At 38.9% G+C, this 24,137-nt stretch overlaps 2 protein-coding genes across 7 annotated transcripts in view; one reads left to right on the top strand and one right to left on the bottom strand.

Annotated features, from left to right (window-relative positions):
• The first annotated feature begins 5,346 nt into the window (after positions 1-5,346).
• Positions 5,347-8,535, top strand: erg28 (ergosterol biosynthesis 28 homolog). 2 transcript variants are annotated; one of them, XM_023279255.3, is made up of 5 exons: positions 5,347-5,478; positions 5,739-5,893; positions 7,257-7,347; positions 7,422-7,540; positions 7,702-8,535. In XM_023279255.3, exons 2-5 carry the CDS (start codon positions 5,761-5,763, stop codon positions 7,788-7,790), a joined length of 432 nt encoding a protein of 143 aa, XP_023135023.1. In that variant the 5' UTR covers positions 5,347-5,478; positions 5,739-5,760; the 3' UTR covers positions 7,791-8,535. The 2 variants fall into 2 exon arrangements, with proteins under 2 accessions (XP_023135023.1, XP_023135024.1); XM_023279256.3 differs by having other exon boundaries at positions 5,376-5,478; positions 5,703-5,893.
• A 211-nt stretch (positions 8,536-8,746) lies between these two features.
• flvcr2a (FLVCR heme transporter 2a) overlaps positions 8,747-24,137 on the bottom strand; it is a 29,724-nt gene continuing 14,333 nt past the window's right edge. For 4 of the 5 annotated variants that reach the window (XM_035952371.2, XM_035952366.2, XM_055005768.1 and 1 more), the window contains 10 exons: positions 23,649-23,790; positions 21,553-21,693; positions 19,336-19,403; positions 18,938-19,041; positions 15,974-16,084; positions 14,735-14,840; positions 13,862-13,973; positions 13,180-13,244; positions 11,849-11,968; positions 8,747-9,985 (listed from right to left, as the gene is read on the bottom strand). In XM_035952371.2, the coding sequence (XP_035808264.2) occupies positions 11,894-11,968; positions 13,180-13,244; positions 13,862-13,973; positions 14,735-14,840; positions 15,974-16,084; positions 18,938-19,041; positions 19,336-19,403; positions 21,553-21,693; positions 23,649-23,790 (924 nt within the window). In that variant the 3' untranslated portion in view covers positions 8,747-9,985; positions 11,849-11,893. The remainder of the gene's footprint in view (positions 9,986-11,848; positions 11,969-13,179; positions 13,245-13,861; positions 13,974-14,734; positions 14,841-15,973; positions 16,085-18,937; positions 19,042-19,335; positions 19,404-21,552; positions 21,694-23,648; positions 23,791-24,137) is intronic. The other variant, XM_035952368.2, reaches the window with a different exon arrangement.

Genomic DNA, 24,137 nt, shown 5'->3' with positions numbered 1-24,137 from the left:
GACAGACACACAACCTATGTGTGAGCTATCTTTCACACAAGGTCCTTCATGGACTTTGTTGTAATGATTGTTGAAAGAGGTTGTCATACAGCCAAAGTATGTATATATTGTAAATAAAGCTGCTGTAACAATGTAAATTTCCCCTGGAGTGGGGAGAAATAAAGAACTTTATCTTATCTTATCTTATCTTAAAAAGTGTCAAAAGAGCCCTGGGCTGGATTCGAACCAAAAACCTCCTGGATGAGAGGCAGATAACTTACCACTGCGCTATTCTTCTTACTGGGTGTAACTTTTAGTTTTCGTAAATTATGGTACACAAAACTATTAAGGAGGTGAAGATAATAAAGGTACTAAGGTGGATTTCAACCAGGCACCTTCAACATGACAAGCAAAAAACTTACCTCTACACCACCTGTCCTACAAGATGTTGCTCTAACTTTGCTTAAATGATGCTAGCAATTAGTACTTCAGAGCATCCAAAGGACACATAAAAAGTGTGAGTGGGAATTTGAACCATGGACCTTCAACATGTGAGGCACAGAACTTACCTCTGCACCACATTTCCTACAAGGTGTTGTTGTAAACTGGCTTAAATGATGGCATCAATCAGTACTGGAGCAATCAAAGGACAAATAAAAGGTGTGAGTGGAGATTTGAATCATGTCAGGTACAGAACTTACATTGTAGGTTTGTTTCTGAGACTGAATACACCCAATCTCATCTGATTTGCAAAGCTAAGCAGCGTTGGGCCTGGTTAGTATTTGGATGGGAGACTACCTGGGAATACCAGCTGCTGTAAGCTTTTTACTTCTCCTCACAACCTGAACAACACACTGCTGGTCATTCACTAGAGACAGCTATCAACTAAAACCTCTTGGTTTCTTTATTATACACTCTATGAGGTGGATAAGCTGCAGCTCATGCTGATTTATTGCTGGTTCTGGTTGGAGCCAAAGAACAAAGGCGTCACCTGTTGGAGCAGCTGATGTCCTGCAGCCTCTTCACCACAGAAAGCCTCTGACAGCTTCAATTCTTTACACTCTGACTGCAAGACACCAATCACATAGGAACATATACATGTGTGGAACAAAGAGCTGAACTTACACTCAACATGTGTTTGACCATTTATTGATAAAGACATTCAAACATGTCTAGAGATAGAACACCAACGCACGGTGTAAGAAAGGTCAGAACAGACTTCACCTGCTCAGGAAACTGAGGTCCTTCGGGGTGCAGGGAGCAATTCTGAGGACCTTTTATGGTTGTGTGGTGGTATCAGCCATCCTGTATGGAGTGGTCTGCTGGAGCAGCAGCATCACGGCTGCAGACAGGAAGAGACTAAAGAAACTGGTTAAGAAAGCAAGCTCTGTCCTGGGCTGGTGGTAGACAGGAGGATGATGACAAAGCTGTTGTCTATCATGGAGGACATCTCCCACCCCCTGCAGGAAACAGGACCATCACCGGCAGCTCCTTCAGGGACAGACTGCTTCACCCACAATGTTTGAAGGAGGTCCTTCCTTCCTGCAGCAGTCAGACTGTGTTCAATCAAACCTGCTCCCGGTAGTTCAGATCACCCATGAAGTAACTGCAATAAAATGTAAATAAGTCAATATGTGCAATTTCACAAGGTTTTTTTTTTTTTACAAGCATTTCTATTTCTTCTCTAAGGAGAAAGCATCTATTTATATCTGTGCACTGAGTGCTGCTTTTCTTTTTACTTTTTTTCCTATCTGCTACTGCCACACTGAAAATTTCCCCACTGCAGAATCTACCTATCCATCCATCTATCTATGGTCCATCTACCTCCCTACCTATCTATCCATCCATCCATCCATCCATCCATCTCTCTCACAGGTGTGGGGGTTGATTCACCTGTTCTCAATCACCTTAATCCACGAAGGCCCGGTTCTTCATTCTTCCACTCTCTGCCAGACCAGAGACTTTGAAACCAGAACCTTTCTCCTACAATTAGTCTGGTTTCCCCTTTTTGTTTTCACCTTGGTTTAGTTATCCTTTCTGTGTTGGTTTTAGTTTCATTCGTTAAATAAACTCCTTGTAATCTTTGACCTGTGTCTGCAGATGTCCTGTGACACCAATGATCCCATCTGATATTTAGCATGTTTTCAATTATTGGTCCCATTTCTTAAAAAAAAAAAAAAAAAAAAAGCCCCCTGAAATCTGATCAGATAAATGAATGTGAAACTACTTTGGGTCTGCTGCAGCTGCCTCCCTCTGATCTTGTTCCTGCCCACAGCACAATCTGATCAGTGAAACACTGAAGGACAACTTCAGAATGTAAAACATAAATAAGCAAAGGCTGCAACTCGTGATTATTTTAATTTTAACTTAACTTTATGTGCTGTTCAAAAACTTTATTTTTTCTGCAAATGTGTAGTGATTCCAAATCTTGGTTATTGATCTCCTTGATTACAAAAAAAATCTGTATCGACCCGGAAAAAAAACAAACATGTCAGGCACCCTATGATGTTAACTGTTTGCCTGAATGTTTTTGTTTAAAATCCACAGTAATAACCTTTGACTGGTTGCTCTTAACCCTGTAAAACTCACTGCTGCAAAAATACAACATCAGCTTATTTTTTAATTACTATTTTCTATTATATATATCTGAAATAAACCCTAATCTGGGGTCTGACAGCAGCGTGAGGTCAAAGAAGCTGCCATCAGCTGCTGCACTTCTGTCCGTCCAGCAGATGGAGCCATGGAGCTGCAGTGAAGTGAAGAGCAGCACAAGGCAACCACCACTTCCATCCACTGACGCATTCAATTTGACTGACGCTAATGTTTTATTGACTTCCAACCACTAAACCAATAAAAGCTGCAAGCAGCGTTGGACGAGTCCTCGCATCCGAGCGGCCCGACTGGCCCACGCATATCCACCAGGAGGCGCTGCAACTGAGAGAGTAAAGTTTCAGGCAGATTGGAGCATGTACAGGCTACTTACACAGCACTTCCTGTTTCATGGCGAGAAATCCAAAATGGCCGCCAAGTGGTGCAAAGATGTGATTAGGGCCGGACTCTGATCATACATGTAAAATTTCAGGCAGATTGGAGCATGTACAGGCTGGTTACACAGCACTTCCTGTTTCATGGCGAGAAATCCAAAATGGCCGCCAAGTGGCACAAAGATGTGATTAGGGCCGGACTCTGATCATGCATGTAAAATTTCAGGCAGATTGGGGCATGTACAGGCTGGTTACACAGCACTTCCTGTTTCATGGCGAGAAATCCAAAATGGCCGCCAAGTGGCACAAAGATGTGATTAGGGCCGGACTCTGATCATGCATGTAAAATTTCAGGCAGATTGGGGCATGTACAGGCTGGTTACACAGCACTTCCTGTTTCATGGCGAGAAATCCAAAATGGCCGCCAAGTGGCACAAAGATGTGATTAGGGCCGGACTCTGATCATGCATGTAAAATTTCAGGCAGATTGGAGCATGTACAGGCTGGTTACACAGCACTTCCTGTTTCATGGCGAGAAATCCAAAATGGCCGCCAAGTGGCACAAAGATGTGATTAGGGCCGGACTCTGATCATGCATGTAAAATTTCAGGCAGATTGGAGCATGTATAGTCTGGTTACACAGCACTTCCTGTTTAATGGCGAGAAATTCAAAATGGCCGCCATGTGGCGCTATGACTGTGAGTGTATATCAACCTATGGACGTGATTAGGGCTGGACTCTGATCACACATGTATAATTTGAAGCAGACTGGAGCATGTACAGGCTAGTTAGACAGCACTTCCTGTTTCATGGCAAGACATTCAAAATGGCCGCATTCCGCTGGTAACTATGGCCACGCCCTCAGACTTTTGCGGAGCGTTTTGATAACTTTTGATCAACCATGACTGGTGTCCATCCTGACCAAATTTGAGCTCTCTCGTGGTTACGCTGTTTGAGGTTATAGCTTTTGAAAATGTCCAAAAATGACAAAATTGTCCAAAATATGAATCATATTTCAAAATGGCCGCATTCCGTGGCTCGCCATTTCCACGCCCTCAAATTTTTGCAGAGCGTTTTGATAACTTTTGATCAACCATGACGGGAGTACATCCTGGCCAAGTTTGAGCTCTGTCGGGGTTAAGCTGTTTGAGTTTATAGCTTTTGGAAATGTCCAAAAATGACAAAATTGTCCAAAATATGAATCATATTTCAAAATGGCCGCATTCCGTGGCTCGCCATTTCCGCGTCCTCAGACTTTTGCGGAGCGTTTTGATAACTTTTGATCACCCATGACTGGAGTACATCCTGGCCAAATTTCAGCTCTCTCAGGATTACGCTGTTTGAGTTTATAGATATCAAATAATGTCCAAAAATGACTCATAATTCAAAATGGCCGACTTCCTGTTGCATTATGGGTAATGATGCAAGAAGCTTTTTTGTGCGTCTTGATGAGTTACATATGTGTACCGAATTTCAGAAGTCTAGGTCAAACACTGTCCGGGGGCTGAATTTTCTTAATTTTCTAGGGGGCGCTATTGAGCCATTTTGGCACGCACGCGTGCCATTTCCCTAAAATATCAAATTTTTCGCCGGTTCTGATGTGTGTGGCGATTTTCATGCGTTTTCGTGTATGTTTAGGGCGTCAAAAAGGCCGATTTCCCGGCGGACGAAGAAAAATAATAATAATAATAATTCTTAGGGTTTCAATAGGTTCCTCGCACCACTTCGTGGTGCTCGGACCCTAATAATAATAATAATAATTCCTAGGGTTTCAATAGGTTCCTCGCACCACTTCGTGGTGCTCGGACCCTAATAATAATAATAATAATAATAATAATAATAATAATAATAATAATAATAATAATAATAATAATAATAATAATAATATAATAATGTACTAAGCCATTTTGACATTGAAATCGGTAGGTAATGTTGCCCATTCTGCAATGAAGTTAATAATATTAAACAAATAAAGTCTTTGTTATTTGCCAATTGCATTTTTTCAAAATACAGTTTGATTCAATATGGGTCAACTGTTTTAATCAGGGCCTTCTTGGTAAAATTTAAAATAATTATTTTTTATTTTCTATTAAAAATCCTTCTTTGACAGTTTGACTAGTACCTGTGCATTAACACTTTCTACAAACCTATTTTACTGATTTCACGATACAACAAGCCACCACACATAACCCTCTTGTCCACATTTACTCTTTGTTTGCACACAGCCTAGCGTACTGGCTACATGCGACAAGGTTGCTTAGATTCTATTGGTTGGAGAAGCAAGCAGGCGGAACCTTAACGCTTAAAACGGCCAATCACAACAATGGTACGAGCCAATGGAGCCATTTTTGGAGCTCTCCTATTGGTTAACCCCGTGGGCCAAGATTGAAAGACCTGCCATTGTAAATGTAACGTCATACTTGGCTGGCATCAGTCCCACTTCATTGTTTTACATGTAGTACTCGTGTTTTCTGTCAGAAACATGGTGACACTGTAGTTTGATAGACGGCGTCAGGTAAATACACACGTATGCTCATGTTATGTTTTCATTTTAACGGGCTCATCATCTGTATTAACCAGTTTACAGGAGCGTTAGCTTACCATGTCATAATAGTTATTGATGTCTTGCTAGTTGATAGATGGTCTCCATGTCGTGTGTCAGACAGGTGACACACAAAACACATCTGTTAATCCGTCTCTGTTGTATAACCGGACACTCTGACTTGCATGAACCTGCAGTCTGGGGCTGTTTGTTCTGACTTTCCCTCCTGACAGGTGCGTCTGACACACTGAGGAGATGAGTCGCTTTCTGAACGTCCTGCGGAGCTGGCTGGTGATGGTGTCCGTCATCGCGATGGGAAACACGGTGCAGAGTTTCAGAGACCACAGCTTTCTGTCTGAGAAGCTCTACACAGGAACACCGGAGTTTGGTGAGGAACACAGTGAACATTACAGCTTGTCAATATTAAATGTCAGATCACTGTAGGTTTCACTACTGGGAAAATGTTGGTGCTGTCAGGAGTGAATGATGATTCCTCTGTTGACCTTAATCCCACTGACTGTCATACTACTTATCTCTCAGGTATTCCAGCATTTTTATGACCTTGTCAATGATTTTATTCCTAATGACTTCATATATCTGTTTTGTGCTTATGTTTTAATTAGTGGGTTTTTTAAGTAATCAGAGAATTCAGCTGCAACATCTCTTATTTTTTGCTTTATGTGTTTTTTCAGTATGAACTATGAATATTTAAAATGGTAACTGTGAAATTGTAGATTTATACATCAAATCTTTTTATAATTCCTCTTTGACCCACTTTCAGTAGATTTTTTTCTCTTCACACATTGAAATTTGCAGTTAAGTTTGAATAGCAATATCTCAGTACCATTACAAAATCCAAACCTTTAATTTACCGTTATTTCCCATCTTGTCATTGATTCAGAATACAGTATTGGACAAGTAGATTGAACAAATTCCTTGGATTTGTCACTGTACCTGCACAGTGACAATAAAGTCAAATATAATCTAATGATTTTCAGTTTAAAAACATTTGCAAGCAACAATGCACACCATATTATAGCGTTATTAACCTCAGTAAACAATCTTAAAAATGACAGCTTGATCAATACTGGATTTTTTAGACCAATTGGGAGTATAGAAAACTGATAGAACACCTTAGAGTTAGTCTTTTAAGTAGTAAGTTTGTCATGCTTTGTTATGGACAAACAACTACCTCAAATACATCTTTAATGTGGGTCGGTGGTTCGCACCGTCGCCTCGCAGCTACAGGATGCCCAGTTTGCATCCCGGCCTGGGATCTTTCTGCATGGAGTTTGCATGTTCTCCCTGTGCATGCGTGGGTTTTCTCCGGGTTCTCCGGTTTCCTCCCACAATCCAAAAACATGCGGAGGTTAACTGGTGATTCTAAATTGTCCGTAGGTGTGAATGTGAATGTGATTGTTTGTCCCTATGTGTAGCCCTGCGATAGACTGGCGACCTGAGTGTCGCCTGCATTCACCCTGAGTCAGCTGTGATAGGCTCCAACCCCCACATGACCCTAGTGAAGATTAAGCAGTGTATAGATAATGAATGGATGAATGTCTTTAATGTGGATATATGATTAGCTAATATTAGTATGTCCACCAGCTCTGCTTGAAATTTGGCAGACAGGATAAAGCAGTTTTTACCCACCTTTGATTGTGTACTAACAACTCACGTTGGCTATACTGATGGATGTAACATTTTATTCATTCCAGTATTCCTTATTTTTCTCTTTTCCTGTGTCTCCTTAGTAAATGGTCTCCAAGCTCGAACTTTTGGCATTTGGACATTGCTGTCATCGATCATTCGCTGCGCGTGTGCCATTGACATCCAGAATAAAACGTAAGGCAGCTGATAACTTTCTGCACCTTATGTACACGTTATGCACTTACAGTATGTCATTCTGGCTCCTGCAGGTTGTATCACATCACCTTATGGACCTTTGTGCTGGCGTTGGGACACTTTCTGTCTGAAGCCTTCATCTATAAAACAGCACCACTGACCATCGGAGTCATGGCACCTCTTATTGTGGCAAGTGAGTACAGACTTCTAGTGGGAATAATTTCTTTACACTGGTCCTTAAATGAAATTATGGCTTTAAGGGTTGAAACATCTCGGTAGATTCCAGCACTTGTGTCACAAATGAAAACATTGTTAAAAACAGACTCCTAACAGCATCTCAACTTGCTTCTCCAGGTTTCTCTGTCATTGCAATGCTCATTGGGTTCCAGTGTTTTCCAGAGACACAGGAGGAAGTCGGAGCTCGACAGAAGAAGCGTAACTGAATCTCAGTAGTTCAGGTTTTCCTCTTGTAGACTGAACCCACCCCCGTCAGACACTTGTGGACTGATGCTAGTGTGCTACTTCTTGCCTTGAAGAACAGGCAATCCCTTATTTCCTGCTGTGACATTTTAAAATGCACCATTTACATTTACGTCTTCATTTTACAGTGGACAGTGCAATCAAAACAGTGTTACACTACAGTGGTTAACACGTGCTATGTTCGTGCAAATGAGCAACACGTGGAAGCTTCATTTTAGGAATTTTGCAGTATCTTAACAGCCAAAATTTCAGCTTTTCAGTTTTAGTGTGGCGGTGCTGAAAGAAATGACAACAGGAATAATCCAGACTAGATTTTTTTGGAGAATGCTAATTGCTTTATTTCACCAGACTACAACTTTCTATTCATTTTTTCAAATAATAACTGAGTTTTTACCAAAGAACTCCAATGACTACACAGTAAGAAACTACGCCCTTCATTATAAACCATCACAAACATGCATAGCAGCAGTTATTCTTGATGTTTGTTCTGTGCTGGAGGAGGTTTATACACCGTCAGAAATTTATGCACCTTTACCGTCGCATGAAACCTTTTTAAAAATCATGTTTTTTATCAAAGTAATAAGAGAATAATATGTATTTTTCAAATTGCACCCTATAAATGAAAATGTATTCGAAGTATGCAAGTGTCTTGTTTCCAGATGTGTAATTGTGTTTTTGCTTCATTTTTGATAAACTCTTAATTCCCTATTTTGCTCTGATGTCATATTTGGATTGACATAGACATTCTTTACATTTTTAAATGCAAATTCAAACATAGGAACACTGTGGAGGTGAAGATCTCATGACTGCCAAAGATGCATGTAACTAGAGTGCACTGATTCATGTTTTTACATTAACTTGTTTTTACTTGAGTTTCTTTCTCATTACTTTAGTGCAATAGAAAAATCAATACTGTGTATTGCAGTTTAAAGATTTTTATTGTCAACTAAATCAGTTCACATCATACAAAATGGCGAAAACTCTGAGGGTTTAGAAAATTCACAACGCTAAAATGTCCGAAGACGCCACTCAAAGAATAACTCTCACAATCACAGAACAATCATGATAAAATAGGAAAATGGGCAGACAGTTTGTCTCAACACACTAAGTAAAACATAAATACTGGCTACACAGCATGAACTACATGTCTCAGTAACACATTTACAAGCTAAAAGTGTACATAAAAACAGTTTAGTGTGCAAAATGACAAGGACAGTAGAGTTGATTTGTCTCATCCTTCCATCATGTGGTGCTGTGCTGACATTCTTTATGTTCCAGATGCTCTCACATGTTCATCTAGCTCCTAATGTCTTCTTGTAGAGACACTTACAGTAAAATGAGGACAAAAGTGACCTTCCAAAGTGTACTCAGATGCACAGCATCAATCATTCATAATCAGCAGTAATCAGAAGTAAAACTTCCATGTGATCCTGAATGGCGGACAGGTGAACCGACTGCCACGACAGGAAATGACGTCACAGTCCCTAGTCTGCATTTAACATGCATATTCTAAAAACAGAACACTCAAATGAATACCTTCAGCAATGTAAAGACTGAGTTCAGTTACACACAATATTGGTCCAATATGAGGAAACAGTTTAAATATTGCTCATTAAATGCATGAAACACTACATTAACACCAATCAGAGGGCGGCAGTAAAAGCTACAGAGGCAAGTCTTTAAAATTCAGTCCAGTATGTTGGAGTCACTAAAGTGCACTGGACATGACGAGTAAAATGCCCTTATTGAATAAAATTAAAGTTTACTAAATATATTTAGTCAAGGGATTTAAAAAAAATAACTTTCCCAGTGCACTCCCCATGTGCATGATGGTTTGGGAAGAGCTAAGCTGCACTTGGGATAGTGGTGTGCATTTCTGCAGTGTGGCGTCCAAACAGGACACCAGACGTACAGCAGGTTAAACATCACTGACAGCAGTTCAGTGTGATGATTCAGTCTCCATCTACTCACTCCCTAAAGCAGATTTTTCCTCTGTTATCGTTAGTGCACCTCTATGCATGTTGATGTGTCACTACTTCTTTTTTTTTATATCTGTACATGATGTCTTTGACAGAGGGAACGTCTGTCTTTCTTATAGCTTCCCCTCTTTCAGGATTTCAGGTGGAGAGGCGCCTCCTTCCAGATCAGCTGTTATTTTCTGTAAAGGACAAGGAAAGAATATTACTACTCAACAAATCAGTAAGGTTGTTGTTTCAATCCAAAAGGAAACAAAGTCACAACTCATCACAGCATCCACAGAGGCAATAGAACAAAAATATATTCTATGCATTACTTTAGTATTAAACAGTTCACAATCACTTCGTATCAAATCAGTGGAATCCATAACCTGCTATTCAGTTAACAACAAACATCCACTTGAAAATACAACTGTACACAATCTCTTTAATATCGTTTTTTTTTTTTTTTTTTTAAATCTTCATTGTGAGTTTTAGAGACAGTTGAACTCAGGATAAATGTTTAATTCCACATTAACAGCAGATTAATCTGGATGTTTAAGAGCTGATTGTGCAGTAGAACAAACCGTAGTTCAGTGATCATAGCCTTAAATGTTTTCAGACCAGAGCATTAGGAATTATTTATACCCTCTAATTTTGCATATTTAATGACAGTTTTGTTGAATGTTCTGGAAAGTTCAATGGCGTTTTTTTCACATTTAAGGTTGGGTTTTACTTTAGTTCACTGTGTGTGTATACAGTATAGACAGATGTGAGTAAACACCTCCTTTAAATGTCAAATGACTGAAATTTACATTACCTCATAACAACTGCATTACTTCTAAGCTGACAGGTTGAGAATTTTGTCTTGTGAACAGTAAAAAAGCAAATACTTTGTAAATACGGTATTGCAAAAAGTAGAAATTGTACAAAAGTGAATACACCTGTGAGGACTGACACACAAGTCTGAAATCCTGTACCACAGAAACACAACTAAGGACAGCTATGATCTCCAATCAGCCTAGCTACATGAACCTTGGTACAAAATGGCCTGTGAGCATTAGAACTTTCTCAGTTCTGGACTTCTGGGTTGTGTCTGTCTGAATGTCTGCATCGTGGTTCTACATGGGAAAGAATTTGTCTAAACTGAAAGATCTGATGATAGGAGTTCACAACTTTACAGAGTTGGAAAAGAGATTGTTGACCAACTAAAATGTTATCAAAACACAGTTGCAGCATTAATCGGAGGTATAGAATGAGCCACAGTACGACTAATCGGAGCTTCAGTGGCCATCCTCCTAAAAGTCTGATACAGATAGTGCACAATCTAGCTCTGAAAAGCTGATGGATCAGTCCTTCAGACTTGCCACAGGAGTCAAAGCCTGATGAATATTGAAAGCACATTTTTTGATCAGGTGAGACCAAGATATATTTTTTCAGCTGAGATCATGTTTGGTGTGAACTTGACTAGTTCTACCACAGTGAATGCAAAGTCGTGGAACAGAAGCAGTAGTGTCCTGATATAGGGTGGCATGAGTGCAAAAGGTGTTTGGGACATGACGTTCATAAATGGCAGAATGAACTCCTGTGGATAAACTAAAACAAAGGCTGACAAGTCTGCAGAAACTTGACAGAAGAGAAATATTCCAGCATGACAACGATTCAAAGCACACTGTCAAAATCACACAAAAGTAGAAAAAAAGTGAAAACTATGACCTGGTCAAGTATGTTGTCTGACTTTAATTCATTCAAACACCTTTTGGGGTATTTTAAAGAGAAAGAGAAGGACAGCCAAAAATGGTCTGTAAAGAATAGTAGAATATCTCTGGAGATATTCAGCATCCTCCATGCCAAAGAGGACTGTGTTCATCATTAAGAATAAAGTTACCTCAGCAGGATACAAACAACAAATTACTGCAATGTGATACAATTTCAAATCATCTCAGTCATTTTAGTGATATTGCACAGAGGTGTGCTCACTTCTGTGGTACACTGCATGTGTGTGTGTGTGTTTGTGTGTGGTGCAGTGCTACTGTTGTTGAAGCTCCGGAGAGTTGGGCCCCTACCTTGGCAGGTGTGTGTTTTGGTTTAAGTGAGGTTGCGGGTTATTGTCAAGACTGCCGTTGCCAGGGGCGACCGCACGACGTGGCCCCGTAGTCCTGCACCGATGAGATGGAGCCTGTAGGCTGGAATGATAGCTCGGGTGTCACACTTCCGAGGGGCCACGAGGGGTCACCTCATCCTCTACCGAAACACCTCAGCAGAAGCAGCAGCGCTTCCAGAAACACCTGCACACCCATCTATACCGCAGCCTGTCCACTAGCACTTACACTTACTGAACATGTAACTTTACTGAATGTTTCTACAATATTTAGTCATTTTCATCTATTTATCTCCCAAGATTTCTCATTTCTAGCAATTTACCAGAACTATCTTTTCAACAAAAAAGGAAAGAAGTTGTGTCCTCTTGAACATGTCTCATCTAAGTTTTGTTGGTGTGCAGGATTACTGGTGTTTTCCATTTTAGCCGCATTCGTATTGTTAAAATTGGAATTGGTATAAATAGAGGAAGGATGAGGAAACGCAGCAAAAGAGGTCCCAAGCTTGTCTTAAGCAACTGGTGAGCCACAGAGCACACGATGTGAAGTGAGAGTTGGTTTAAAGTGACATTCATTGTTAAATATTCAGAGGTGATTTTGATCAGCTGGATGCCACTGAGTCTTGTTTTGTGTTTCATTGAATTTGACTGTTATTTCATTATAGAGCCTTGTGGTGTCTATTTATCATGAAGCTGATTTTTTTTATATATATAAATGGTCATACAGCATCTGTTTGACAGCTGTCAACTGCACCGTAATAAAGCAGAAATAAAAGCATATAATGTTAAGCCAAAATGAGGCTTTTAGACCACAGTTATGTCAACATGCCTTTTGTTAGCGCGAGCTGGAGAGCTGTCAGACAAAGCAAAGCTGAGAGAAAATGATATTTTTTTGTGAGTTTGGAGCAAAAGTTTCCAGAGCAGCTCCTGCATTCAGTCAGCAGCATGTGAAGAACTGCAGAGAAGCGTTTAGAGTGCATTCAGCCCAGAACCAGTGTGGGAGCTTAAGCCCTTTTCAGACATGGAGTACGTAGCTGGTTTCTTTAACCTGTTAGTGATGCATTCTGTCATTCACACACTGGTCACGTTTACATTAATGGTACTCGTGGCTTTGTTTAGACACATCCCAGACAGTCACAGAGGTGTTAACTGAAAAAAAAAGTGACTTATTCAGATGTTCAGATGCTGTCAGATTAACGGAAAGGAATACATGTCTGAAAAGGGCTTAACACACTCCTTCTCCAGAGGGATGTGAAGATCCCATATCTGAGTTCATGCAGCACACACAGTTGTACTCACACTCACTGTCTGCACCTCGGTCTGCTGGTTGGCCTTCTGCCGGCGGAGGTCAGATTTGATGAGGCCTGTAATAATATGGAGCACTTTAACTGTGGAGCTGATTATGTTAGCAATAAAAACAGCAAAATGGAAAAAGGTATCCATCTAGTAATCAACTTAAGATCTCAAGAAAATAGCACAACAGTAGTGAGTGCCTTCTGTACTTTAGTTTTAGTCCGAATTACAAAAACAGAGACAATGGAAAAGACTATTTAAAGCAGGTGTCTACTAACAATAGTAGAGTATTAGTAGTATTTCTAGAGTATTGCACTGGATACTCTATGGCATGAAGTAGCCACTAAAATATTTAAAAATTATAGAATTTGATTTTTTTTAAAAAGCATCCTTTATTAAAAAGTCTAACAAAAAGTCTGTCTTTTTCATTTAATTTTAACTTTATCAAATTGTGATTCTGAATGTAGCCACTAGGGGGCAACATTCACCTGTCAAAGACATGACAACAAACACAAAGGTTAAAGGCAGTGAAGCTCTACCTCTCTACTGTGTTCATGTGTCTTTAATATCACATGCTTGGATGTGCAAAAAGTTGATCATTTACTGTTGTTTTCAGTTCTGTTCCATGTTGAAAGCATTATTACAGCAGAGTTACAGCGAGGACACGGGGCTGAGGTTAATATCTTACCTGTCATTACTGTCCCTATTAGTAGAAAGATGCAAAGGAAGATATTTCCAGCTAAGGTTCCCCATTTATCAATAATCTTCCCTTGGGAGATGGTGAAAATGATTCCAAAGATCTGAAATAAGATCCAAAATGTTAGCACGGCCAAACCAACATCTGTTGTGTTGTATTTTACACGTTCTGTCTCTAGATAAAAATTTTAAAAAGGTTGCGATTTCACTGTTTTATCTTTTTATTTTACACATTTTTCTACATATATTTTTTTTGAAATACACAAAAAAATGCAACTGTGAATAAGCATAAAATTCCCATTTTGTTAGGAAATTCCTTTTTTTGACATAAAAATGCAAATTTATTGAAGATTAACAAAAAAATTTTTTTTAATGTAATGGATGAAATTATTAAATTCAAGTTAAATATTGTAAAGTTATTGTTATTTTTGTATTAAATACTATTCCTGACAATTAACAGAACGTATTTTTCTATAAGTTTACATAGATTTATTTGTTAAATGACAGATATTTTATACACTGACAGAAGTTTTCACAACAAAAATTCAAAATTACTGTGTCTTCAACAGCTTATATATAGGCATATATCTGTATGTGTGTGTGTGTGTGCATATATATATATATATATATATATATATATATATATATATATATATATATATATATATATATATATATATATATATATATATATATGTGTGTGTGTGCGTGTATATGTTTAGAAAATCAAGGCTAGAAAATGGCTGTATTCTTTTGAGGAGGTTATTTTCTACTATTGTACTGTATTTTCTTGGCACACTGCTCTAATATTACTGATTTTGTGTGTTTTTAAAAGGGTACATGTAACCATGCCAACATTACCGACCTGCGCTGAACAGTTTAGCAGTCCAGATGAGGTCCCCTCTGACTCTGGGTAGGTCAGTTCTACTGCAAACTCAAAGCCCAGAGGCAGATAACCAGTCATGAAGAAGCTGCACACATACAGACAGGAAGTGAAGGTCGAATTAAAAACAGCAAAATCTCTCCTAGCTGATGCCTCAGAAGCAGCTTGGCAAATGTAAAAGTAGGACACATGTATATTGCTGTATAGTACATCCTGTCTGGGTTTTAGAAACAAAAACCAGACAAAGAAATTGCTATGGAAACCAGTTATGGGCATAATCAGCTTACCATAAATAGCAATAATTGTAAGGACAAAGCATGTGGACCGGGGACTCAGCGGAGAATTAATTTAGCTTTGACAAAGTCGCACTCATGCCATTTTAATGAAATGTTCAGAACATGAACTGCACAGAGCTTCACCTGAATGTTTAAAATATAATTAGCAAAGACTTAAGAGCTGTTAAGCGTTGGACATCAAATGTGACAGATGCGGTTCGTCTTAACCGCAGGGTTAAAACTAGCCACAGGACGACGTCATCAGACATGTATAATAAACCTTATCTCTAGTTAACCCACAGGATGAATCACCTTAAAGACACCATTAATCTTAAGAGCCACCAACCACCACCTCTTAATTACCAGACTTTATAAGTGTGGCTTAAATGTCTGTCAGGGTTCACATTCATTGGAATGAATGAATTTGCAGTTGTATTTGCTAAAATTGTAAGTGCTTGACCCGTTTTGCAATGACGACAAACATTTTTACTTGTAATTAAAAAGTCAAACAGAAGAATTCTTGTATGCATGTTTAATGATGCTGAAGAACTTTCGTGTATCATCCATCTAAAGATTTAAAACCCCATAGAAATCTTGTTTTTTGCTCTCTACTCCGAAATCACTGATAGTCAGTCCAACTTAACATTTCTTATGTTAGCAATAGTACACAAAAATGTTACATGTTTTTCAGCTGTGACCAGGTCTCGAGAATAATTATCAAATGGCATTCAGATATTAAAACTACCAGTCACTTGCTCAGCCAGTTCCTTTCAATAGTATTTAAATTATGAGAAAGAGCATTTCACCATCTTTACTGGCCAGAATGAAAGACTAGCATTCCACAGTTAATTTTTACCCACAATTTGCAGGTCATTTAGTGTTCATTTCAAGCCCTGACTGCGATGTTTATGACAACGGTGGCCTCTCTTCATTAATGGTTACCCACCCTAAGACTCCAGCTGTGACAAACACCACCCACAGGTGACCCAGGTTGAGGGTGAAGGCGTAGACCAGCATCCCAACCAGAGAGAGGACATATACAACCAGGGTGGTCTGTCTGTGGAGACGGGAGACAGATATCAGCGACAACTCTCAAATCCCACGTGTTATCTTTATTTTTAAAAAGCACAAACATTACACTATTTATAAGAGCCAGAAACTGTAAGAACAGAAAGGATCAGTAAATCACTCATGCTTTAAAATGCCTAATTTTTTAAAAATCATCAAAAATGAATCATTTGCATTAATCCAGAGTCTGGAAAAAAATAAAAATTTGGCAGTTCTCAACACAACCGAGAAATCATGAGTGACTCAGCTGCAAGGAACGGCCATGTGGCAAAAATTCAGGAACATTTTTGGGCTAAACTGGGCTGAATTGCAAGCATGGAAACAAATTTAAAATGTGAGCAGTAAGAAATCAAAAGTTTGTAGATCCTCGCTTTTTTCCCAGTATTGGTAACACCTGTGGAAAATGTTACTCATGTTGATTCCAGGTTTGTTCACGTCATGGTTGTTCTACGTCCATAGAGGTGTAAGACTTTACATTGTAGGAAAAAAAAATGGGTCCACGATCACTTCAAATGTGCCATAAGCAAAAAAACTGTCCAGAAAATGCCAAGGGTTCAGAGGGTTTAAAACTGCTGTGACATTATGATCATATGCATTAACACATACGTCGCAATATGTGTGTGTAGACATGCTACTGAATCTGAAAGTCTATTGTTACCCTAAAAGCTCCAAATCATCTTAGAACGTCTCAGTTTAATCTGATTTGACTTTTACATTACTGTTTAAGAATCTGAGTCTTGTGACAAGGCTCATGTTTGCTACATACCTGCTAAAGCCGATCTGAACAAGAAAATCCTCCGCTATAGTTTTCTGTGTATGCACATATACGTTTGTAAAAGAAATCTGGCTACATGGAGGCAAAACATTCTTCCATCTATACTTATAAAAATGAATAATTATACACTCCAATATGCAGGCATATTTAGTTTTCAATATTTTATGGGTTAATTACAAAAAATATCTATTTGAAAGAAAACTTGCAACTGTTGGGACAGCAAACACTTTTTATATTTTCATCTACAAGAAATTGAGGTTAAGAGTGTTATGAGAGTGTTTTAATAGCATTCACTTTGTGTTATTTAAATGTATCATAGTGCATGTTGTGACAGACCCAGTGAGCAACAATGTAAACTCCAGTAAAGACGAGTTGTCCTTAATCTCAGGCATTTTACTCGAAAAAACAATATTCCTGAGTCATTGAAAAACATTTGTCTCAACACAGACCATCTGCAAAAACAGGCTTACTCTGGTGAAGCTGTCTCTGGTACAACCACGCGTAAAATATGCTGCAAAACATTTTTGTTAATATAGCGCAGTCCTTTGACTCTCCAACATCGGACACTGAGTGTCCACAGTGGAAATCTGACCCTAACTGCTTTGACAGCTAAGCATCCTAATGGCATGTAAGGAATCTGGGGATTTTTCGCAGTCATAATAGTTTGCATGCCTCATCATGAAGGCAGTGTAGCAAACAATGAATTGGTGACAACACTGGTGAGCAGTTACTTTGTGGGGGACAAAAAGTAAGCAAAATCATTTATCTAATTGATCAAATGAAAACAAAAGCATCAATAATCAGATATTGAAACTGTTAAGAATGCGTCATTGCTGTTTTCATGTTTCATGTAGTGACAAAAGGCCTGATTTGAGACCAGGGAGGACCAGGAAAGTGTAGCTTGTCGGTGCAGATAAGCACAGAGGGACATCACATCTGAAACTCAGCTCCACTGGATTCTTAGTCACGCCTTCTTTGAACTAAAGCTTTGATTCACTTGGACATCTCTCTGAATGGATGAATTAAAGGATGTCCATGCAAAGCACAGCCAACACTGTAGAGAACAGGAGAGACTGCCGACCCTGCGTTGGATCGTTTCCTTTCGGAGCTCCCAAGGAGTTCTACCATTTATCAACCACATGCACCTACAAAAAAAATGATCATCCACTCAGCTGTGTGGTTCTCTGGATGACAATGACAGTCCATGTTTGGTCCAGACTGAAAAATCTTAACAACTAACTGATCAGCTTCCTTGAAATGTTGGTGCAAGCATTCATGGCATCCAGTTAATGACTTCTATAGTCTTTGGTGATACTTTGACTTCTATTCTGTGTGAGATATCTTATCAGTAACTTGATGGGTTGCGATGAAATTAAGCTGGACAATGATGCTCTCCAATTACCAGCAAGTAGAGCTGCAATAATTATTCAGTTATCAGTGATTAAATTAATCAGCAACTAATGTATTTGGATAATCAAGAGAGTGATTTGAGTACATTCAAAGTTCCCTTATTCCAGGTCCATAAATTTGGTTATTTTCTGGGTTTTCTTTACTCCTCTATGACAGTAAACTGATTATCTTTGGGTTGTCGCAAAAATAAATATATTATCTTGGGCTTTGGGAAACACTGATCAACATTTTACTAAATTTTCTGGCATTTTATAGAGCAAACAATGAATACCTTAATCAGCAAAATAATTGACAGACTGATCAAAAAAAAACTGTAACTTGCAAACATGCCCATTAGCCTTTGCTGCATTTCATTTTGTGTTTAGTGCTAAATTAAAATGGTAAACATAAGTACGCTCACATGGTCAGCCATGCAAAGTTGCTAATATGACCATAGACTTGATTCTTAGTCTTGTTTGTTTATGTCAAGTCATCACTGATGTTTTAATGGCATCTATAACGTGCTGAACTTTGATTGTAAATCACCAAATTTCCAATAATCTTTAACAGCCATGAGTCATATTAAGTTCTGATACTAAGTCTTGGTTCCTCCTTCATAGCTTGGAGGTTTTTTTTGTACATGTCAACAGTAAACAGCACTTTATAGGATCATCTTACTTGTAGGTTTTGGTCTTGTCCAGCCAAATGCCACATATGAGGGACCCTGCCATGCCAGCAATGACAATGGTCAGTCCAATTCTCCCAGCATTCACCTCTTCACCCTGAAAGGAAAACATTGACATTTCTGGTTTACAGACCATAGAAGACATTTGTGACATTTTGCAGCCTGCAGTTATTTTGACCAAGAAGCTTTGGGCTGCAACAATCAGAGTCCCAGACTGCTGATATTTGCATCAGGATCATCTCCCAGGTAGCTTTATGGTTCAGTGTCAGTGAACTTCACATGAATGTCTACATGCTAGGATTGAACGTTTATATGGCATGAACGACAAAGGTTCACATGAGGTGGACTAAAAACAAAATGTGCGTTTTGCAGCAGACACACAAGAACTTACAGGATAGTGTTCGATGATCATCCGGTTCAACAGTGTGGAAATAGCGTAGAAGCAGCCGACGTTCAGGCCTGCAGAAGACAAACAGAAAACAGTCTCATCTATTCTCAGATGATTCAACCTCATGCTTCCTCATAAAACCACTGCTGAGAACTTCACAAATCAGGTCTGCATTAATGCTGAGACACTGTCAGTACTTGGTTAGTAGCATTTCAACTTAAAGGTCCCATATTGTGCCCATTTTCAGCAAATTAATACAAGTTACTCATGCGTCTTTCAATTTTCAGTTCAAAATACTGCAAAAATGGTTCACTTCACCATGATTTTATAATACAAAACACAATCAAGATGGATTTTAATACTGGAACTACATCAATCAGTACCTCTTGGTTTAACACTTGAGATACAAAAATATCTTAAAATCAGTTTGACATGTTCAAGGTTTGACTTTATTGTCAATCATTACCAATTCCATTATTAAATAGTGACCTCTGAGCAAAAACGTGTCAAAAGACCTTCAGATCAATGCCTCATATAGACAGTGAACTGGACGTCCACATGTGATAATGACAGACTCATATCTGCACAGCAGCTGATTAGGACCAGAAATTGTGAATTTCCCCGGTCAGGGATCAATAAAATTTATCTGAAGTATGACAGTCATGGTTTCAGACAGGCAGACATCTATCTGGAAGTTTTTACCTTTTACCTTAATAAGCCAACAACATCCTATTCTGGAATGGTGATAAAAATAACTGCTCAGTGTGGGTTGAACCTGCGTGTCACAGTATGACACATAAGAATGTGAGCACACCGATAATTGTCAGACTCTCCCCTGTCTGATGTTGGTGATGTCATGTCATATGACCTATCTATATTCTTTTAGATAATTTGGGAGTATTACAACTGACAAAGGTGTGTGTGTTGCATCCAATGAACATTACAGCTTTCTATGTAGCCATTAAATAATTATTAGATGAAGAACACAAATTGAATCAGCAACCACTGTGCTACTCAATTAATCATTTAGGTGTTTTAAATGTAGCCTTGCACAGTTAGATCATTCTTTTTGATCATTCCATTTTAGGGTAAAAAAACAAAACGCTCTGACTTGGTTTTATTTCTACAAAAAATTCATAACTGTGCTGAGTAGAGCTGATCGAAGAATGCAGCGATGATGTTCCTCAAAATAGTGAAGAGGGAATCATATTTGTGGAACATTTGCAAGCTGGGAGTCAAGAGCTGTTATTAAAATGCAAAACTCCTCAAAAAAAACAAAAAAAACTAGCAGGGCCGCCTCACTGCACAATCCAAATTGTTAAAAACTTGAATTTTCACTTTTGTAGACTGCTGCATGAAGGTTGTTGTTGCTGTTTCCCGTAGTGAAGGGGATTTTGAAAACAGGAGTTGAGGTGAAAGCAGTGTGAAATGTGCAGTCAATAGCATCTTTATATCCGAAGTCTACATCCAGTGAGTCAGATTAATGAAAATGCCAAAGAGCTTCTTTGGAAAGAGGTACTAAAACAAAACTTAGTCGCTCAAAAAACCCCTGCTAGAATCTCCACAACTCTTTCTGTAAAGAAGAGTTTCAGCTGGAAGTTAGGGGTTTCTTGGTAGCAGCTCGGCCTGTTTTACATAACTGGAAGCCAATGAACAATTTGATCATTTTCTAACCATTTACACTAGAGGGTTCTGTAGAGGGTTTTGTAGAGGGTTCTACAGAGGGTTCAGAAGTGCTTAAACTCATGACTAAGATATTAAAAAATATCATCTAAAGCAAATCTATCCACATACATCTTTATTTTCTGGTTTACATTAAGAGTGCAATATCTTAGTAAGGGTGTGGGGTACTAGTTAACAACTTATTTCTCTTTCTGTTTAGATAGTTGCCTTTGTTTTCACATTTTTACTATATGTATATATGTTTGCATCTAATTTAATAATGTAAAATAGAATTAAAACATAACAACAAAAAGGCAAATATTTGCTGCTTCCAATGTTAAGGTGAAAACATCCTGCTTTTCTCTATTTTATATCATTATAAACAATTAAAATATAAGATTTTTAATTTAAAATCCTTATTAGTTTCAGCCTGACCATAAGATTAGAAAAAGAATCAATAGCCATGTAGTTTAATCTGTAAATAAAACACATAACAAGGTGTCCTGTGTCTGTTTGTGGAAATACAAAGAGGCTAAACCAACAACACATTGGACCCACCATAACTGACCACCAGCAGCATGAAGGGTTTGTTGCGCAGCAGCCTGAAGATGGAGGCCATGTAGGAATACTCATCAGGTTGTATGCTCCTGGCCTGAGCCTGGGCCTGGGTGGGAGGGAGCTCCGGTCTCTCCTGAAACACTGCAACACAAACAAACAGCATCTGTAGAGTTTACTTGTGTGGAAGGATATCATCTGTGAGGTCAAAGATCAGTGTGATGCTGAAGAGTTCAAGTGGAAGGTCAATAGGTGATTGCATTCGAGTGCGTCTGTGAACACGTCTGTACATGACAACAACCCAGAGCTGATGACAACATAGATCAGTCAAGGAGGCTTTTACTATCTATCATCAGCAGACTAATAGTCATCTGTGTGACATATCTGTTGTCAATGAGCCAGTTAGAGATGTCAGTTGTCAGTGTTGTCATTTAATTGTTTTATGCTTTTACTGGCTTTAGTCATTCACACATTAATGTAGAACTCACAAGGCAAAGCTGAGTGGAAAACAAAACTGTGGAATCATAACATTAAATAAATGGCAGGAAATATAATATTTGAATAGAATACTACGGAAGTGATGTTTTATTTTAGCTGCAACATTTTTCCACAGTACTCCACAAACATGACAGATAAATCAAATCAAATCAAATCAAATTTATTTATAAAGCACTTTAAAACAACCAGAGCTGACCAAGGTGCTGAACAGAAGCGTAAAAACATGGCCAAAAGATAAAAATAATAAAACTAAGACAAAAACATTAGATAAAAATAATAAAACACAGTAAGATAACAATCAATTAAACACTAACCCAGGAAAACGTGTAATGCTTGTCACTAGATTGATTTTTATGTCTAATCTGATATGCTATATACACTTATTTAATATCATATTGAGCATGACTAGCACAACTGTACACACACTGTCAACACCAAGTTAGCAACAGAATTTAAAGGTGCAAAATAATGCAATTCCTCTATTGGTACTTAGACTAGCAGCATTTTTGAAAAGTATTATTATATCATACCCAAAAGTAACACAGCTTGCAGCTGAATGTGACTGTTCATCACAGCTGAGTTACTAAAAGCTTCTCAGTTGCACAGACTTTTTTTATTTTTTACTGGACCTGGTTAGACCAGAAAGTTTATTTTGGGCAATTTATTTAGTAGAACATCCATCCATTATCTATACACCACTTAATCTTCATTAGGTCACCGGTCCCAGCTGATTTAGGGTGAAGGCCAGGGACACCCTGGACAGGTTACTAGTCTGCCGCAGGGCTATATTTACAGACAAACAACCCAATCACACTCGCATTCACACCTACGGGCAATTTAGAATAATCAGTTTACCGCAGCATATTTTTGGACTGTGGGAGGAAACCGGAGAAAAACCTATGCATGCACAGGGAGGACATGCAAACTCCATGTAGAAAGATCTCAGGGCTGGGACGCGAACCGGGGATCTTCTAGCTGTAAGGCGAAATTGCTAACCACTACGCTACTGTGCAGTCCCTTCGTGGAGGTGAAAGGACAATTTAACAGAGCTGTGAGGAAGATGATTTCATAAAACACTGCTATGACTCCCTGAGTTCCTGTTTCAGTATTTCACATCATGTCCAAACACATTTCATCAAAACGTCAACAATTACAGCAATTACTGCAGCTGCTCATCTAGTGGACCACAATGCTGGTGAGGTTTTTCAGTAGAAAGCACATCTCAGAGAGACTCAGCTTCCCGGCAGTATTGGCTGAAGAGCCTGAAAAAGACATAAGAGGCTCTAACGTGGAAAACAGCGAGCTGTGTATCAAAAACTGAACTTTAACGTGGCAAAAATCCATCTATAACAGAACTGCAATGATTATGAAAATTGCTATGATTATGAAAATTGCAAATCCATTGCCATTGTTGTAATTGACAAACACTGGAAACCAAAAACTGTCAAGATGATGGTTTGCTTTATAAATTTCCCAAACCATGACTGTGGAAGTTAACTGACAATGAAAGGAACTTGCAGTGTGTGACTTCTGCATGAGTGAGTAAAGAACCCCAGCAGCTCTTACTCTGTTTTGTGGACAGTCACCTTATTTTGACTTACCGATGATGACGAGGACGAAGATGAAGGTGGCGACACCTGCACTGATGTAGAACATGATCCTGATGTGATACGCCAGCTCAGTCATATCATCCACATTAGGCACGAGGATGGGTGGCACCAGGAACCCGATGGCAATACCCATCTGTAGAGGTACAAAATGAAAAACTGACTCTGAGCCTTTAGCTGACGACCACACACACACACACACACACACACACACACACACACACACACACACACACACACACACACACACACACACACACACACACACACACACACACACACACACACACACACACACACACACACACACACATAGAATAACAAGTGCATAGGGGAACATCACACATCATTACAAAAGTGGTCAAAGATAAAGAATCAGAAAAGAAAAAAGGAAGTAAGCCGTTTGCTAAGGGTAAAGTATGCGCTTTTGTAAGCTGCCCTGCAAAACAAAAAAAGCCAAAGTTTAACCCTGACTGCCGGACA

The sequence above is a fragment of the Amphiprion ocellaris genome, chromosome 20 (genome assembly GCF_022539595.1).
Source record: "Amphiprion ocellaris isolate individual 3 ecotype Okinawa chromosome 20, ASM2253959v1, whole genome shotgun sequence".
Taxonomy (NCBI): Eukaryota; Metazoa; Chordata; class Actinopteri; family Pomacentridae; genus Amphiprion; species Amphiprion ocellaris.
Note: the sequence above shows the minus strand (reverse complement) of the source record. Positions and strands in the feature narration are given on the sequence as shown.

Bases quoted from the DNA above. Each gene is read 5' to 3' on its own strand.
- erg28 (XM_023279255.3), top strand. From the start codon at position 5,761: ATGAGTCGCTTTCTGAACGTCCTGCGGAGCTGGCTGGTGATGGTGTCC. The intron at 7,348-7,421 runs GTAAGGCAGCTG...TGGCTCCTGCAG, and splicing joins ATTGACATCCAGAATAAAAC to GTTGTATCACATCACCTTAT. The intron at 7,541-7,701 runs GTGAGTACAGAC...TTGCTTCTCCAG, and splicing joins GGCACCTCTTATTGTGGCAA to GTTTCTCTGTCATTGCAATG.